The following is a 19,791-nucleotide window of genomic DNA, read 5'->3' on the forward strand; positions in this document are numbered from 1 at the left end:
GAAGAAAAAGAATAGTGGTTGACATAATTCAGGTAGGTTGGAATTCAAACATGCTGGGACCTTGGCAACACAGGCCAGCTGGAGCAAGATGAAGCCAAAACCAGGCCAGGCACAGTCTAGGGAAACACATACAAGCTCCAGAGGTTTGTCACCAGGTGGACACTTGTGAAACCAATGTATCATGTCCAAAGACACAGCAAATTCCCTCTTGATTCAGAAAGACACTGTGAACAGGAGGATGAACTGAAGGACAGGGCATGGCCATGGAGGTATAGACTCATAGTCATAGCAAAACTTCTATTTCCAGTAATATTGTGATCTAAGTACACAAAAAAATCTAGAATTGTTGGATAAAACAAAACAAAGGTTCTAAATGCACAAGGAAGTCTAAAGTCTCAAGGAAGTAAGGTGAATTATAGAACCGAGCAAGGGAAGAACATAAATATAGATATATTACACTGACTGTCCAGAGACTATTTGTTGATGCTGATAAGCAATGAGTTTGGGGTTTTATAGCCTTAGGTTTGCTTAATGTGAAGAAGTGGAACAGAGCCCCTCCCTGCCCCCCATAAGCTCGCAAAGGGCTGCTTTCTCAATAAAAAGAGATGACAAGGAACCTCTCTATCTCAGCATAGACTCTTCAGCATTCCCAAACACAAGGTTCAAATTTATTTACCTAACCAAGGCAGGCGGAAGAAACATTTTCAAACTCATTTTATGAGGCCAGCACTACCCTGATACCAAAGAAAGACAAGGACACTACAAGAAAAAAAAATTACAGGCCAATAACCCTGATGAACATAGATGTGAATATTCATAACAAAATACTAGCAAATTGAATTCAAGAGCACATTAAAAGGGTCATGCACCATGATCAAGTGGGATTTATCCCTGGAATGTATGAATACTTCAACATACATAGATCAATGTGATACACCACATTAACAGAATAAAGAATAAAAATTAGGGGCATCTGGGTGGCTCAGTCAGTTAAGCATCTGCCTTCGGGGTCCTGGGATCGAGCCCCACATGGGGCTCTCTGCTTAGTAGGGAGCCTGCTTCTCCCTCTCCCTCTGCCTGCCACTCTGCCTACTTGTGCTCTCTATCAAATAAATAAATAGAATCTTAATAAATAATAATAATAATTATATGATCATCTCAACAGATGCAGAAAGGCATTTGACAAAATTCAACATCCTTTCATGATAAGTCCTGAACAAATTAGGTATAGAAGAATACATCTCAACAAAATAAAGTCCACATACGACAAATCCACAGCTAACATCATACTCAGTGGTGAAGTTAAAAGCCTTTCCTCTAAGATCAGAAAGAAGACAAGCTTGCCCACTCTCACCACTTCTATTCAACATAGCTCTGCAAATTCTAGCCACAGCAATTAAGCAAGAAAAAGAAATAAAAGACATCTATATTAGAAATGAAGAAGTAAAATTATCTCTGTTTGCAGATGACATAATGTTATATGTAAAAAACCCTAAAGACTCCACCAAAAAAAAAAAAAAAATCTGTTAGAACTAAGAAATGAATTCAGTAAAGCTGCAGGATCAACATACAAAATCAACATACAAAAGCCATTTGCATTTCTATACACTGACAACAAGGTATCTGAATAAAATTAAGAAAGCAACCTCATTTAAAATAGCATCAAAAACAATAAAATACTTAGGAATAAATTTATTTATTTATTTTTAAGTAGGCTCCATGCCCAGCATGGAGCCCAACGTAGGGCTTGAACTCACAACCCTGAGATCAAGATCTGAGCTGAAATCAATACTCAAATACTGAACTGACTGAGCCACCCAGGTGCCCCTACTTAGGAATAAATTTAACCAAAAAGGTGAAAGACCTGTACACTGTAAACTATAAGACATTGACTAAAGAAATTGAAGAAAACACAAATAAACGGATACTCTGTGTTTTTGCATTGGAAAAAATATTGTTAAAATGTCCATACTACCCAAAGTGATCTACAAATTCAATGCAATCCCTATCAAAATTCCAAAACATGTTGCACAGAAATAGAAAAAACTATTCCTAAAATTTACATGAAACCACAAAGACTCTGAATAACCAAAGCAATCTTGTGAAAGAAGAATAAAGCTGGAGGCATCACACTTCTTGATTTTAATCTAAATTACAAAGCTATAGTAATCCAAAGAGTATGGTATTGGAACAGAGACCAATGGAACGGAATAAAAATTCTTAGAAATTAGCCTATGTATATACAGTCAAGTAATCTTTGCCAAGGGCACCAAAACACACAAAGGGGAAGGACAGTCTCTTCAACAAATGGTGTTGGGAAAACTAGACAGCCACATGAAATGGGATCACTATCTTACTCTACTCATAAAAGTTAACTTGAGATGGATTCAAGACTTAAATGTAAACCTGAAACCATTAAACCCCTAAAAGAAAACATAGGGGAAAAACTCCTTGACATCGGCCTTCGCAATGATCTTCTTGGATAAGACACCAAAAGCACAGGCAACAAAAGCTAAAATAAATAAGTGGAACTACAACAAACTAAAAGCCTTCTGTACAGCAAAAACAACAATCAATAAATTAAAAAGGTACCTACAGGATGGGAGAAATTATTCACAAACTATATACCTGACAAAGAGTTAATATCCAAAATATATAAAGAATGCATAGAATTCTATAGCATAAAAGCATATAATCCAACTTAATAATGGACAAAAGATCTGAAGAGACATTTTTCCAAAGACGAACAAATGACTAATAAGTACATGAAAAGGTGTTCAACATCACTAATCATCAGGGAGATGCAAATCAAAACCACATTAAAATATGACCTCACACCTATTAAGATAGCTATTCTCAAAAAGACAAAAGACAACAAATGTTGATAAGGATGGGGAGAAAAGGGAATCCTTTTGCACTGTTGGTGGAAATGTTAACTGGTGTATCCATTATGGGAATGTATTGGTGGGAATGCAAACTGGTACAGCCATTACAGAAAACAGTATAGCAATTCCTCAAGAAATTAAAAATAGAACTACCACATGATCCAGCAATCCCATTCCTGGATATATATCAAAACAAACAAGCAGACAAACCCCAAAATCAGTATCTTGAAGAGCTATCTGCACTCCCAGGTTCACTGCAGCATTATTTACAATAGCCAAGATAGGGAAACAACTTAATGTCCATCAATAGATAAACGGATGAAAAAAACATGGAGTATATATTCAATGGTATATTATTCAGCCATTAAAAAAAGGAAATCCTGCCATTTGCCAACAATATGAATGGAACTTGAGGGCATCATGCTAAGTGAAATAAGCCAAAGACCAACACTGTATGGTATTACTTATATGTGGAATCTTTTTAAAAAAAGAAAAGAAAGGAAAGAAAAACCTGGTTTCATAGAAATAGAATAAAATGGTAGTTACCAAGGATGGGGGTAGGGGTAACTGGGAAGATGTAGGTCAAAGGGCACAAACTTTTAGTTATAAGATGAGTAAGTTCTGAGGATCTAATGTACGGCATGGTTACCGTAGTTAATAATATAGTATTGTTATATGTTATTTGCATACTTATTTTCTTGAAAGTTGCTGAAAGTAGGCCTTAAGCATTCTTGCCACAAAAACAAACAAATAAACAAAACCCCAGAGTTAACTATGTTAGTTGATGAATGTGTTAGTTACCTTGATCCTGGTAATCATTCCACAATGCATATGTATATAAAATCATCACATTTTACACTTTAAATATATACAATTATATTTGTCAATTATTCCTCAATGAAGTTGGGGGGAAAATCCAAAAGCAAATAACAAAAATAATCAAATTGGCTTTGTTGGTACTCTGTATTTAAAATGTTTTTCTACTGTTAAAAAAAAATTTTATACTACCTATATAGTTCAGGAACCCAGAGATGAGAAATTGATATTAAAGTGATCCAGGGCTAGAAACACACTTCTAGTGCCTATAAAAATTAAAGGCAAATTCTTCTGGAGCAGTGGTTCTCAACCATAACTGGGGAGAGTTTTTTTTTCTTTCTTTCTTTTTTTCTTTTTTAATGACCGTGGAACTTTAAAAACACTAACGTGTAAGTCTCATACTCGTAGTATCTGAGTTAAATGGTCTGGGGTTCAAGCTGCCATTCTAACTTTTAAAGTCTCGCTAGGTGATTCTAACGTGCAGCAAAGATTGAGAACCACTGCTGTGGAGCATATCTTTAGTGCAGACCACACAGGATCCCCACCAAGCATGACTTAAAAAACAAAATATTACAACACCCAAAGGAACAATTCACCATAAGCAAGAGTAGGCAGAAATAACAAAAAGCACAGTTAAATTCCCAAGAACATTAGATAATAGAATTATTTGTTAGAGACTACATAATAAGAACACTTAAAATAATTAAAGATTAAAAAATATGAAAATGGAGAAAAATACAGACACTAAATATATATATTCAGTGACTTAAAAAAAAAAACTCAATAAGTGGATTAAACAGCAAATTGACAGATGTGTAGAGAAAAGCGGAGAACTAGATGATCGATCTGGAGAAAGTACCTAGAATGCGGGCGTGACTGATGAATAATAGGAATGACAGCATAAAACTAAGGGTCATATAAGAAGGTTCAACATATACCTTATCAATGTTCCAAAAGAAGAGAAAAGAGAGACTAGAGGAGACAAATATTTCAAGAGATAATGGTTAAGTATTTTCCAGAACTAATGAAAAATAAGAATCACCAAATTTGGATTTCAAGCAGGATAAAGAAAACTAAATCCACACCTAAACATGTCATATTAAAACTATAAAACATGAAAGGCAAGGAATTGTGTTAAAAGAAAAGGTAGTATTTACAACGAAACAATTAGACTGACAACAGATTTCTTGACAGGTTTACTTAGAGGATTTTCAGAGCTAACCATATCCTCTCCACACTGAGTCTATGGCCATAATATTTTCTCTCAGCTTCCACATACTCTCGTCCTAACCGAAGGATGAGATTGGACTGAGCTCAGCTCAGCATTATCAGTGACTTCATTTGGAAGAGACTGGTATAAGAGGAGTTGAAAGCAGTGAGATGCTAAATATCAAATTTCTTGATAAGCGTGGTGCTCTTGGAGATTTATTGGGGGTTGATTATGCAAATGAAGAAACATAAGTACTACAGAATCCCATCCCCTGTTTACTCCCATCCTGTCAAATGACAAGCTTAAGAGAAACCAGTCATTCAGAATTGCTATGACAAATACTTGCTTTCACTGACAATAGCAAGTGTTGTCAAGGATGTAGAGTAACCGGAATGCTCATATGTTGCTAGTGGGAATATAAATTAATAAACTACTTTGGAAAACAGTTTGGCAGTTCTTTGAAAGTTGAAATGCATTTACCATACAACCCAGCAATTCCATTCTTAAGTATTTGTCCAAGAGGAATAGAAACACGTCCACACAAAGACTTGGACGTGAATGTTCAGAGCACCTTTTTCATAAGAGCCCCAAACTAGAAACAACACAAATGTCCATCAACAGATGAATAAATTATAGCATATCTGTATAATGGAATATTACTCAAAATTAAAAAGTAACAAGGTACTGATATACACAATCACATGGATGAATCTCAAAAACATTATGCTGAGCAACAAGTGAAGGACACCAGAATTCATATTTTATGATTCCATGTATGTGAAACTTGGGAAAAAAACATATCTAATCGATAGTAACAGCAAAAAGATAATACTTCCCTAGATCCATGAAGGAGGGTAATTGATGGGGAAGGAAGGGACCCAGGGAAAATTTGGGGTTGATGTAAATGTTTTATATTTTTATTGTAACGGTGGTAACATGAGTATATCCATATGTCAAAACTCATATCACTGCACACACAGAATGGGTGCATTTTATTATATAAATTATACCTCGATGAAGTTGGTTTTTAAAAAAAACTTTCTTTCCTCCTGACAGAAACATTTTCAGCTGTTTTCCCACACTTATTATCTCACCATGACAGTTTTCCTATGTCTGCCTGTCTTTCTTGACTACATCATTTTCTCGCCTTTGAAATTTAATTTTTCCCATTTATTTTAAGACTAGGTCATAAATTTGAAATTATTTTCTTTTTGCTCAAAATGTAGGACGTGATGGAGGGATTATGGTATCAAAAAAAGAGTTTTAGAGTGCTCTGAGTTCAAATCCCAGCTCTACCAGTTTCTAGCTATGTTATCTTAGCATTAGACACTTTGAACCTCAGTTTTGTTATCTGTAAAGTGGAAATTGTAATACGCACCTCTTAGGGATGTAAGGCATGTAAACTTTTTGGCACAAAGGAGGCATTCAGTAAATGTTCTTCTCTGTTCAACAAATGATATTTTCATTTAAATTCTTTATCATTTATATTATAAGATAGCCAGAGCAATTAAATAAAATTTAGTGAACTTAGTTAAGTAGAATCACTACCTAATAGTGACTTAAGTGAAATGGAGGAAGTGCATGAAAGCAGTGTCACTCAAAGCTGAGTCTGTGAACCATAAACTGTTACCAATGTCAACAAGGTAAGTACAGAAATCGAGAGTATGTATTTAGAAACTTTTATAGAAATTTGATATGACCCTTTATGATTTATATGAGAAAAGTGATTTAAAGTTTAAATCTTGCATGGGAGAAAGTTCTAGGATAATCGCTCAGATTAAGGATCTTGAGCCAGAATGCAAAACCACACACTATTTCCTTCATTGAGAAAACCTTACTATGAAAAAAAGTCAACCTAACTAATCATTGTGCTTAGTGACACAATAAAAACTTTGAATTACATAAAGCCTAATGCATTACATTTGAAATCATTATGTTTAAGTGATAATATGGAAGTTGATCATAAACAACTGCTTTACATGTTAGGTACTACGGTTACTTAGGGAAAAAGTTCTGTAGCGAATGTTGGAACTGTTGAATAAACTCTCAGAATTACTGCTGGATAAGAAACCAGTTTGGGCCCAACCTTTTAAAGATAAAGTATATTAGACAGTCAGATTTGCCTATTTGTCTGAAATCTTTGATATGTTAATAATCTTAGTATTTCCAAACAAGGAAGAAATTCAACATGTTTTTCAATAGCAGATGAATGAAAAGTCAAAATAAATATTAGAAGTGTGGAAGAACAGAGTTTCCAGAGATGGTTATGTCATGTCTCATAATTTTAACAACTATTATCAATGCAATAGATAATAATTTTGATAGAGAATTCTATGCATAGGAATTTCATGGAACCATAAACTAGTCCTTTCATTGAAAGATAACTTAAATTTAATATAACTACAGGATAAATTGTTGTAACTGGCTACTGATGAATTTTGAAAATAGAGTATCACTTGCTTTATTTTTTAAAATTGTTAAAAATTAATACCTTGAGCTTGTGAAATTGCTTTAAAATCTCTTCCTCTATTCCTATCAGCATACCTCTTACAACCGGCCTTCCCTATTCTAATGCTATCACAACAAACACAGAATCCGTTTGGATATATGTTATATCCTGCAAATAGTGTTATCATCAATTGGACCTAGATTCGATGGAATAACAAGCAAGAAGTAAGTTTGTTGGTCACAATAAAAATTTTGTAAGTTGATATAAATGATAAACTCTACATAAACTGTACATATAGAGGACACTGAATATAGATATATCCTTCAGAAACATTTCGTTAATATAATTGTAGAATATAATAACAGCAACAGTGATTCTCTATACTAGTCATCTATACATAATACTTTCAATAAACAACATGTATAGTTTTGTTAATTCTTTTTTCTTTTTTTCTATGTTATGTTTGTTCTGTTTATATTTCCATAACAACAGACATAGAGACAAATGGGACAAAAATAATATAAACCCACACATATACAGTCAAGTGATCTTTGATAAGTGCCAAGGTGCCAAGACTACACAATAGGGAAAGGACAGTCTCTTCAACAAATGGTGGTCAGAAAACTGGATATCCATAGGCAAAAGAATGAAATTGGACCCTTAAACTACACCGTGCGCGTGCGCGCGCGCGCACACACACACACACACACACACACACACACTCAAAATGGATTAAAGATTTAAACATAAGACCTGAAACCATAAAACTCCTAGAAGAAAACACACAGGAAAGCTTTGTAGCACTGGTCTGAGCAATGATTTCTTGAATATGACATCAAAATCACAAGCAACAAAAGCAAAAATAGACGAGTGTTCCATTTACATTTATTGAAATATGATTTAAAACTTCTATATCTTTTGATCTGTTTATATCTTTTAGTTATTTGTAAAATGAGCTTATGATGTCTATGTATTTTTTTGTTCATTTTTCTATAAAATCACTTTCACTGAATTTTACAAAATGATCAGTATGATGGTTTGTAAACCTAAATTGGTCCTTCCCCACAAATGGTTTGAAACCTTTTTTAGAGCATCTGCACAGATTCTGGGAGTAAAGATGGTGCCTTCACTCTGCACTTTGCCTCAGCTTAAGTTGTAGGAGTTACCTCTGATTCTAAACATTTGTTGGTATTTACCTGGGACAATGGGAGAAACCAACATGGAGGAATTCTGCAAATGTGTGGATTTAGCAAATGAATTGTGGTACAACAGAAAGTTTCCCGCTGATAAGACTATGCTGCCACCCTGTGGCCTTGCCGTTAATGATCCCAAGCTAGGACATCCATCCTTTGCTTTTTTGTCTTTTCCTCTCAACCCTAACACTTTCCTTGTCCCATCTTTCCTACCTAATTCCTTAATGAGCCCCACGAAATCTACTGAATTCTCTGCTCTCCTTTATTTCATGCTTGCTTTTTTTCTTCAGTTTAGGTAGTTTCTTACTGCTACGTGAATGTGGGCGTTATTATTCAGTGTCAACCAAACTGCTATGAAAGGAGTGAATTATATAATTAATTGGGCACATACCTTCAAATAAAAGTAAAAAAAAATAGCAATAAAAGTTATTAAAGTTACCTTACAGGCAGCAACTAGCAACACACAAGCCATCTCAGATATATCCCAAATCGGGATGCCAGAACACAGATTAGAAAAAATATTTTGGGGCGCCTGGGTGACTCAGTTGGTTAAGCGACTGCCTTCGGCTCAGGTCATGATCCTGGAGTCCCGGGATCGAGTCCCGCATCGGGCTTCCTGCTCAGCAGGGAGTCTGCTTCTCCCTCTGACCCTCCTCCCTCTCATATGCTCTCTCTCTCTCTCATTCTCGCTCTCTCAAATAAATAAATAAAATCTTTAAAAAAAAATAAAAAAAAGAAAAAAGAAAAAAAGAAAAAAAAATATTTTGGAGTGTTAAACTGAGTAAAGGTCTTTAAAAAAATAATATATATATATATATATAAGTGTAAGACAGTTTTGCCTTTGTAAAGCTTTTTCATTATAATGTCATATTACTTTGATAGAGATAATATTCATTGTAACTCATCTGGGTGAAGATGAAGCATGGCAAGGTAACAAAGGAAGACAGAAGAAAGGAGTCTGTTTGGGGAAATAGATGTTTCTTCAAAGTTCCTCCCTTCCTGTACATGTCAATTTAGCAATAAGATTGTGAGCAGGAACCACATGATCAAGGTTCTTCATTTCCTTGTGGCTAAATTGTTTTAAAAATCATTTTGTGTGGGCGCCTGGATGGCTCAGTCAGTTGAGCATCTGCCTTTGGCTCAGGTCATGATCTCAGGGTCCTGGATCAAGCCTCTCCATGCTCAGCGGGGAGTCTGTTTCTCCCTCTCCCTCTGCCCCTCCCCCTGCTCATGGGCTCACTGCCCCCCCCAAAATAAAATAAATAAAATTTTAAAAATCATTATGTGCAACCTAAATGAAGCTTTGCAAAGTCGATCTTCCTTTGGAATTTTCCTACACCTAAGATATGTAAAAAAATGGTGGCTCATGCAAAACAATAAAATTGGACCTTTATCTCACACCATATATAAAAAACCAATACAAATTAAAGACAAAAGTAAAAGCTGAAATTGTAAAACTACTAAAAGAACACATGAGGAAAAGGTTCTTGACATTGGTTGTGGTGATGAATTTTTTAATATGACACAAAAAGTGTAGGCATCAAAAGTAAAAATAAGGGTGCCTGAGCAGCTCAGTCAATTAAGCATCTGACTCTTGGTTTTGGCTCAGGTCATGATCTCAGAGTTGTGGGATTGCGCCCCACGTAGGGTTCTGCACTCAGCGCCAGTCTCCTTAAGACTCTCTGCCTCTCCCTCTCCATCTGCCCCTCCCCCTGCTCTCGCTCTCTCTCTCCCTCTAAATTAATAAATAAAATCTTAAAAAAAAAAAAAAGCAAAAATAGGGGTACTTGGGTGGCTCGATCAGCTGCCTTCAGCTCAGGTCATGATCCCAGTGTCCTGGGATGGAGCCCCACATAGGGCTCCCTGCTCCACGGGGAGCCTGCTTCTCCCTCTCCCTCTGCCCCTCCCCCCACCCCGCTTGTGCTCGATTTCTCTCTCTCTCTCTCTCAAATAAATAAAATCTTTTTTAAAAAAAGCAAAAATAGACAAATGGGACTATGTGATACTAAAAAGCTTCTGCACAGCTGAAGAAACTTAATCAACAAAGCGTAAAGGCAACCTACAGATGGTGGAAAGCATTTGCAAACAACATATCTGATGAGGGGCTAATATCCAAAATACATAAGGCATGCGTGTAATAGCAAAAAGAAACCAAATAATCTGATTTTAAAACGGGCAAAGGACCTGAACAGACATTTCTCAAAAGACATACAAACAGCCAACAGGTATATGAAAAGGTGTTCAAACATCTCTAATCATTAGGGAAATGTGAATCCAAACCACAATGAGATTATCATCTCACACTTGTTTGGGTGGCTATAATCAAAAAGACAAAAGATAACGAGGGTTGGTGATGGCACAGCAAAGGGAGCTGTTAGTCGGAATATAAATTGGTAGAGCCATTATGGAAAACAATATGGCAGTTCCTCAAGAAATTAAAAATAAAACTACCACGTGATCTGGCAATCCCACTTCTGGGTATTTATCCAAAAGAACTGGAATCAAAGAGATGATTATCTCAAAGAGATAGTATTTGCACACCCATTTTCATTGCAGTATTATTCACAGTAGTCAAGATATGGAAACAACCTAAATGTCCATAGACAGATGAATGAATAAAGATGTGGTATATACATAAAATGATATATTATTCAGCCTTAAAAAAAAATCCTGGCATTTGCCACAGCATGGATGAACCTGAAGGACATTATATTATATGAAATAAACCAGAAACAGAAAGACACATATTGCCTGATGTCATTTATATGTGGAATCTAAAATACACTCATAGAAGCATAGAGTAAAATGTTGATTGCCAGGGGTTAGGGCAAGGGGGAAATGGAGTAATGTCGGTCAACAGGTACACAGTTTCAGTTATGCAAGATGACTAAATTCTGGACAGCACGGTGACTACAGTGAACAATACCATATTGTATACTTGAAATTTGCTAAGAGGGCAGATCTTAAATGTTCTCACACAAACCCCCAAAAAGATAACTATATGTGGTTATAAATATGTTAATTACCTTGATTGCTGTAACCATTTCACAATATATAAATATATCAAAAGATCAAGCTGTACACCCTAAATATACACAATTTTTATTTGTCAATTAAACCTCAGTAGAGTGTTTTTTAAAACTGGTGGCTACCTGGGATTGCCTATCCCTGAAATGACCTTAAAATGCAATTGGTAAATATGCTAGTGGATAGAAGCTCATTTTTAAAGGAATATTTTCTTTAAGATTTATTTATTTATTTGAGAGAGAGCCTGGGGAAAGGGCAGAGGGAGAGAGAGAATCTTGAGCAGGCTCCATACTCAGTGCAGAGCCTGACACAGCTGGATCCCAGGACCCAGAGATCATGACCTGAGCGGAAATCCAGAGTCGGATGCTTAACCAACTGAGCCACCTGGACGCCCCTTAAGGGAACATTTTTAAATGGGATGCCATTTATTAATGTTAAATAAAAGATGAAATCTTGGTCTTATATTTACAAGTTCATTGAGCTAGGAGATGCTAGGAAAATGGAGGCAGGAAGTGAGGACGACAAAAGCATGATCAGTGGCAAACGGTAGGGAAGGGACCAATCATGAGCACTCACGGAAGCAAGCATGAAAGAAAATGTAACTGAAAAATAACTAGCTGAGGAGTTCGTGAATACACCTGAGACCCTTAAAAGGCAAAGATCAACATGAAACATCTAAACCAGAAGGAGTCCCCTTGAGGAGAAAGGATGGTTGCTGTTGTGCAGAATGGGAGGTTGACTGAGAAACTAGTTAAGAGTCCTAAGGCTGCTGCAGGAAGCCTTCTAGGTGCTTCCCCTGTCCCTGATGGGCTATTTTCAGCAAAGTAAATGTGCTTAAGAACTTTTGGTGGTAACTAATGGGAATACACAGTAGTGACCACCACTTGCTCCTTCAAATGGCCTGAGGAAGAGGAAAGAGGGAATAATCGGGAGTGAGCACAATGAATCAACCATTGACATGTCCAATGTCCTAGGAGATGACGTGGAGTTGAAGGGGCCAAGGGAACAGAGTGGAGAAGGCAGAACGGCTCTTCTGTTAGCTATGGACAAGGGGCCACAACTGATGGGGGAGGGTTTGCCTGAAACTGGAGGGAAACAGATACATACCAATAGCTAGAGTCTCCCAGGAACCCAGATTTGGACAAACTGAAGAGCTCTCCCTTCAGGGGCTGTGGAACTATTAATAGAAAGTGCCTCCCTTGGGGGAGATCAAGTCTCTGCTCCCTTTCATAGGTGCCTCCCTCTCCCAGAAGGGCAAACCTCCTAAGAAAGGTTCCTGTTGCCTCCACAGGCAACAGAACCAATGAATCGTGTCCACACACCAGGCCTGGCACCTGTTCTAAATCAGGACAAAGACGCTGAGGAGCAGGACCTCAGAGTTTAATTCTTACAGCCAGAGGGAGAAAAACCCCAACATGTCCACTTAAATAGTCAGATAGTATGCTTTCATCCAGACTGGAATATGCATTCATGTATATTTTCATCTTTGGAACAGGTGGTTGGAAATGCAAATAAAGTAATAAGTGTCAGAGCCGTATCCTAGCAGTAGCTACTTTGCAAACGTTACCATGGCACCAATTCAACAGTGTTCTTAGAGGCAGCCACACCTCAACAAGGTCTTTCTAACTTGGGACAGCAAAGTTCAAAGGAACTAAGAGACACAAGCTGTGGAAGAGTCCCGAACCAATTAGGGAGGCGAAGCTTTCAGCACGACTGGCCTCTGAAGCCCCTTGAAACAGGGCATGGTACTTAAAGGAGGAAAAAAAGGGAACGGGCCATCTTCTAGAACACCTGGAATGTGATCCAAGCCTGGAGATAAAATGATGGTAATTATAACTGCTAACATTTGTTTTTCGCTGCTAACAGATTGTGCACAGATTGGGAAGGGCAAACTCCACTCTCCAACTACTCCAGTGCAAACTGTGCTTTACCAGTACTCACTAAATCCTAGCCGGGGGTGAAAAGAGAGCAGATTGTCCTCATGTATGCCTCATTTATGTTAAAGGAAGAAAGGCTGTCGTCCCAGGGCTGCAGTCCAGGGGCTACTCACAACCGGAAGCAAGGAGCCGGGTTCTGTAGATCTCTGCTTCTTACTGCTAGTAGATCTGCTCTACTGGGGGCAGCACGCCTTTCCCAAGCACAGCCAAAGCACAGGGGAAAGGACAAGGTTGTAGGGACACAGGATGCTGGGGAGACAAGTCTCAGCCAACCTGGCCTGTGAACCAAATAAGATTCCCCGAGGTAGGCCCTGGGCTGAACAGGGCATGCCCCTTGCCTGGGTAGGGGCAGAATGAAAGGGCAGATAAGCAAAAGTGAATGATACAAGAGAGTCTGTGATCAATGGCAAACTGATGATATAAACCACAAATTCTCTAAGAGTTCAAAGCGGGCGGGAGGTCTTTCCTGCTTCCCCTTCAGATGAAGGTGATCAAAGAATAGTCTCCGAAAGGCCCTCTAAAAAAGTGGAAGCTTCACCAATGGGGGACCACAGCCGACGGACAGTGAAAAGCCATTAGCAAGAGTGAACCTCCAGAGCTCCCTCCGTGACCTATGGAGGCCACTAGTCCTCAAGATCTCCTTAGAGACAGTAAGGATGCATCCTTCCCAGCTAAAATAGGAGATGGAGTGCAAAGAGAGGAGTACTTAGGAAAACAGTCAGGACTTTCCATACTGCCTTTATTTTGAAAGATACAAAGACTTCTGCTTCCCATAGGGTAATGGGGGGACCATTAATATAGTTAACTCAATCCATCCACCCCCCCCCAAAAAAAAAACAGAAAGGCAGACAAAGGCCTCATGGTATGGCTTCTGTAACATTTCAGTCAAATCATGGGGGACTCGAAATTGCAATTTGAGTAGTCACTTGGATATCAGGTGTGCCACCCAACAGCCGACCACATCCAGGGCTCAAGACTGAAAGGTAAGTGAGACTCTGGGCTTGGTTTCAGCAAGTTCTGATATTCAGAGAGCTCTATCTAGTCTGATGAGTAGGGCTGAAAGAGTAGGAAATTCAGGGAGAAAACAATGCCCAGGATCAAGCCCGAGATGGTGTGAGGCTCCAAGTAATGGATTCATTGCCAAAGGTGAAGCAGGAAAGTGCAGGACCCAGAGAAAAAGATAGGCAAGGTCTGGGAAGCCTCGGGGCATGAATTCAGTCACATCAGGAAAATGCAGAACTAAGGAGGACACTGAGGCAAACACCTGATCCTATGGACTAAATTGACATGACAGAGGTTAGGAGAAACCTGGAATGGGATGGGTTTGTGGTGTCCAGAATTACTGCAGAGATATCAGCCATTAGGAGAATGGTGTCATGAGTAAAGTCACATTCCCTCTATAGCAGGACAGAGGCTCCTAAAATATATTCTGCCCAGGACAGGTTAGCAAAGGAACTCTGCAGGTTTCAGCTGTACCAAATACAGCAGGGACGGAGGTGATCGGGGTTGAGGAAGAAAGAAGCTGATCAAAGTGCTTCCATATGAAAGGCTGTAATAAATATTCCTGTACGACAAATTAGATTTTGGAAAGTGAGAAATATATTTTGTTTTGTTTTGTAATGGTCAGTTTATCTCTCTTAAATTTTCTACTTTATCTGTGTTGTTGCCTGGACAAAGAGTTAAATGTAAAAGATAAAACCGTACATACTAGAAAAAAATATGGGGAATACTTAACTCCTCTTTGATGGGGAAGTCTTTTCTAAATACAATAGTAAAAAATAAATCTTAAGGGCAAAGATGAGACCATATAAAATGTAAAAACCAGTATAATTAAAAATGCCATCAGCATAATTAAATGGCTTCATAAACCAGGTAAAATACTTGCAAAAATTATGACAGCTAATCTTAATACATAAAGAGTTCTTGCAAATCAGTAAGGAAAACCTCAACAAAGCACGGGGGGGAAGGGGGAGAGATAAGGGATCAAACATACTTCACAGAAGAATAAATACTACAGACCAATAAGCATGTGAAAATGTGTTCAACCTCACTAGGAATTGAAAAGGTCCAAATTATAGCCACAAAGGGATACTGATGCTCACTTCTCAAACGGGCAAAGGAGGTGATAAACATCACTGGGAGAGAATGAGATAGAATTGGGACACCTCCCTAAAAAGCAATCTGACAGGGGCGCCTGGGTGGCTCAGTCGTTAAGTGTCTGCCTTTGGCTCAGGTCATGATCCCAGGGTCCTGGGATTGGGCCCCGCATCGAGCCCCGCATCGAGCCCCGCATTGGGCTCCCTGTTCTGTGGGAAGCCTGCTTCTCCCTCTCCCACTCCCCCTGCTTGTGTTCCCTCTCTTGCTGTGTCTCTCTCTGTCAAGTAATAAATAAAATCTTTAAAAAAAAAAAAAAAGAAGCAATCTGACAAAGTTTGAGCTAATAATACAATTTTTAGTGATCTACATTAAAAGAAAAGAAAAATACAAATTTATTTATAGAAATGCTCATCAAACTATTATTTATAATAATAAAAAGAGGCAAGAATGTGAATATTTGATTACATATTTGTTGCATAATAAAATACTAATTAGCCATGAATATTGTTTTTTGAAGATTTTTAATAACATGGGGAAATACTCATGACCTAATACTAAGTGAGAAGCGAAGTATAAAACATGATTTTATTTATGTTGTACATAACAAACACACATAGCAAAAAGACTAGAGGGAAGAGACATGTTAACAGTTACGGGAACGTAAACTGAGATAAACCGGTATGAGTTTTTATTTTTCCCTTTATGTATTAGTATTTTTAATATCCTACAAGAAATACATAATACTTGAATAATAAAAAGTTATTTAAAAATGTTCTTAAAACTATATTAGAATGCCCTAGGTTGCTGCTTGGGAACAATGATAACTGAGTAATTTTTGTTTAAAGGAAAAAAAAATCATTACTTAAAGACCTCAACTTTTGTGGTTTAACATCCCAGAAACTATTTATTTGAAATAAACTAAAGAACCACATGTGCTTTCCAGAATGGTAAAGTTTCCAAAATGTTCTAACAAGACCCACCCACTGGAAATAAAACTCTCAAATAGCAAAGTGTCCACGACCCAAAGAAAACTCAAGTGGCATTCCTACGAGAAGTCTCCACCATTAACCATGATCCTTTTCCCAAAAGGATAATTACCTCCAATTTACTGCCACTGATCTGAAGAAATAACTGATTTTAAATGCAAGCACACTCAAAACCTATGCAGATAATTAGATAATATCATTCAGAAAAGGGACAAAGGAAGAACATTACAAACAAAATTGCGAAATCCCCGCTTGTTTGTTTAGACTTTCAAAAACAAGAATCATTTAGATAATCCTGGGATTTGTACTATCACTACTAAGAGCTCATCTTTATTGAGTCCTTAATATGAGTCAGGCACATAATAAAGCATTTTATATGTATTTCATCGTTCAATCCTCAAGATAATGTACTATTCTTATCCTCCTTTTACAGACAAGGAAGCTGTGACTCCCAGATTTTAAACAACTTGCAGAAAGTCACTGAGCTGGTAAGTGGCGGGGCCCAGATTTGAAACAAGGTAGTCTGTTTCCAGAACTTGCACTGTTAACCCATTTGCTGTATTGCCCCACAATCTGTAAAAGAGGTAAAGGTGCATTATGCCTTTCTTTTTCATCTCCTCCCCACGCCCCAAGAGTCTCAATTGAAGAAAGATGAATCCTGAGCTTTCTAGTCTATGGATATATATCACTGTCTTTTACAATCAAAGATGCTATAGTGATTGTGCTACCTCCTTTAAAGAAGAGTATGGTTCAATAAAGTAATGCATTTTCTTTAGTTTTTCCTCCACTGGTTTTATGTATAATTTCTCTCCCTTGTTTAGGGTTGCAGCTAGAAGACCATAAAACTAGCAATGGAGCCCTTATATGAAGAATACCTAGCAAATCGTGGAACAATAGTAAAACCTTATTACTGGCTAAGCTTCTCTCTAGATTGCTCGAACTGTCCTTACCATATTCGGACAGGTGAAGAAGCAAGAGTTCCCTATACAGAATTTTATCAGATTTTTGGATTCCCTTATGGGCCAGCGTATCCTCAAACAAAGCACCTCACATTTTATGAACTAAAAACTTCTTCTGGAAGCCTGGTGCAAAAGGGCCATGCTAGCAGTTGCACTGGGAATAATACCCACCCAGAATCAATGCTATTCGAGATGAATGGTTATTTTGACTCAGCCCTACACAATAACAAGGCTATCAGGCATATCATTCTGTATTCCAACAACTCCCCTTGTAATGAAGCCAACCACTGCTGCATCAGCAAAATGTACAATTTCTTAATAATGTATCCAGACGTTACTCTCAGCATTTACTTTTCTCAGCTCTATCATACTGAGACCGAATTTCCTGCCTCGGCGTGGAACCGGGAGGCTCTCCGGAGCCTGGCCAGTTTGTGGCCACAGGTCACTCTGAGCCCAATAAGTGGCGGAATTTGGCATTTTCTCCTCAACAGCTTTGTGAGTGGTGTCTCGGGATCAACTGTTTTCCAGCCCATCTTAACTGGGAGAGCACTGGCTGATAGGCAGAACGCATATGAGATCAAAGCCGTAACGGGGGTGAAACCTTACTTTACCGATGTTCTTCCCCAGACCAAAGAGAATCAGAACATAAAAGCTCAGGCAGCTTTAGAGAGCTACCCCTTAAACAAGGTCTTTCCTGGACAGTCTTTGCAAGTGACAAGGGGACGACCGCAACCCAATCTGACCCCAGACCTCAGGGTTCCTGTCATTTTTGTGCTGGTGCCTTTCAGAGACCTACCACCAATCCACGTGGGTCAAAACCCACATAAACCCAGGAATATCGTGAGGCACTTAAATATGCCTCAAATGTCATTCCAGGAAACCAAGGACCTCGGAAGGCCTCCCATGGGAATGCCAGTCGAGAGAATGGAAATCACGGAGCAGCTTGCAAGTAGCAAAGAGATGGATGAAAAGAAGAAGAAGAAGAAGAAAGGAAAAAAATAAAATCTATTATTTCTACAACGTGAGACCAAACAACTACCAGAGGACTAATTCGATAGCAAACAAAAATCTGGAAACTTTCTCTCTTCGGTCTGATCCAAGATGGGAGATGAACGGATACACTAAAAGCAAAACCTGAATTATTTGCTATCTCAACTACTATAAAGCTACACTACTTTTAACATAATCCAAGATGTTTCCATAAGCAACTTGACCTCTCTCCTTTATTTTGAAAATGACATTATCAAAATGGAGCCATTAGTACCTTGCTAATATTTTGGTGTGGAAAAGGAAATGTCATTATTCTAGTCTACCCACATCATCTTTCCACCAAAAAAGCCCATGGACTAAACAGCTTCCTAAATTGATTTCAGTATAAAAATTTACTGTAAAATTGGAAAAGAGCCTGCAGTTACTGACATTAAGTGCTGTTTGCAAAAGCAAACCAGTGATTTTCCATTAATTGTTAATCATGGACAGAAGACTTTAGGCAGGCCATTTTTTTTTCCTAAAGTGGTTCAAAATAGTTCTGTGTGAAAAAAAGAAGTTATTTTGCTAATTGATTATATACAGCTACAAAAATTGATTTTTGAAACCTAGTCACCTGCTCAATGTGACTTTCCCAGCTCAGGTCTCTCCTTCCTGAGCAGACGATAGAGGCAGGATGATACATGAGACCCTGCAAAGGCTCCTTCCATCACACACGATATAAAATCCAAGCTGCTCTTACTAGCTGTCAAGGTTCCTCATTTACCTTCCAGTTGCCTAGTCTCATCAGCAAGATTGTAAGTTCCCACAGGTCAAACACTGTCTCTCTCCCTCTTTGGTTTTCCCTTAGACTCTAGCCAAGTATCCAGGCAAAATGTGGGTAGCAAGGTTGTGAATCTACATCTCAATAACTTTACCAATCACTGTTTCCCAACACTCCATACCCATTCCAACAAAGGGCTCGCTTAACCATCCTGCAATGGACATCATTTTTTGTTGTTGTTAGCATCCATTCCCCCTTCTTCTGATATAGCTCCCCAATGCATAATTTGTTTTACTTCCCTTTTTCCAAACGTTTTCTCTTTTCAGCAATGTATATCTATATAGTCTCTTAAAATCTTGTTTGAAACACACTTCTAGGAAGTGCTCCTTGAATAACCATCCGAGCGTGTACATTAAAGCACTTTGTGTTTAATTCATTTACATTTGCTGCCTCACTTTCCTCTTAGAAGTATGTAAAAATAT

At 38.0% G+C, this 19,791-nt stretch overlaps 2 protein-coding genes across 6 annotated transcripts in view; one reads left to right on the top strand and one right to left on the bottom strand.

Annotated features, from left to right (window-relative positions):
- RGL1 (ral guanine nucleotide dissociation stimulator like 1) overlaps positions 1 to 19,791 on the bottom strand; it is a 242,914-nt gene that overhangs the window by 214,568 nt on the left and 8,555 nt on the right. The gene's annotated exons all lie outside the window — the stretch shown is intronic.
- APOBEC4 (apolipoprotein B mRNA editing enzyme catalytic polypeptide like 4) lies at positions 17,452 to 18,561 on the top strand. The gene has a single exon (XM_036076756.1). It carries the CDS (start codon positions 17,452 to 17,454, stop codon positions 18,559 to 18,561), a length of 1,110 nt encoding a protein of 369 aa, XP_035932649.1.

This window comes from Halichoerus grypus, chromosome 7, assembly GCF_964656455.1.
Source record: "Halichoerus grypus chromosome 7, mHalGry1.hap1.1, whole genome shotgun sequence".
Taxonomy (NCBI): Eukaryota; Metazoa; Chordata; class Mammalia; order Carnivora; family Phocidae; genus Halichoerus; species Halichoerus grypus.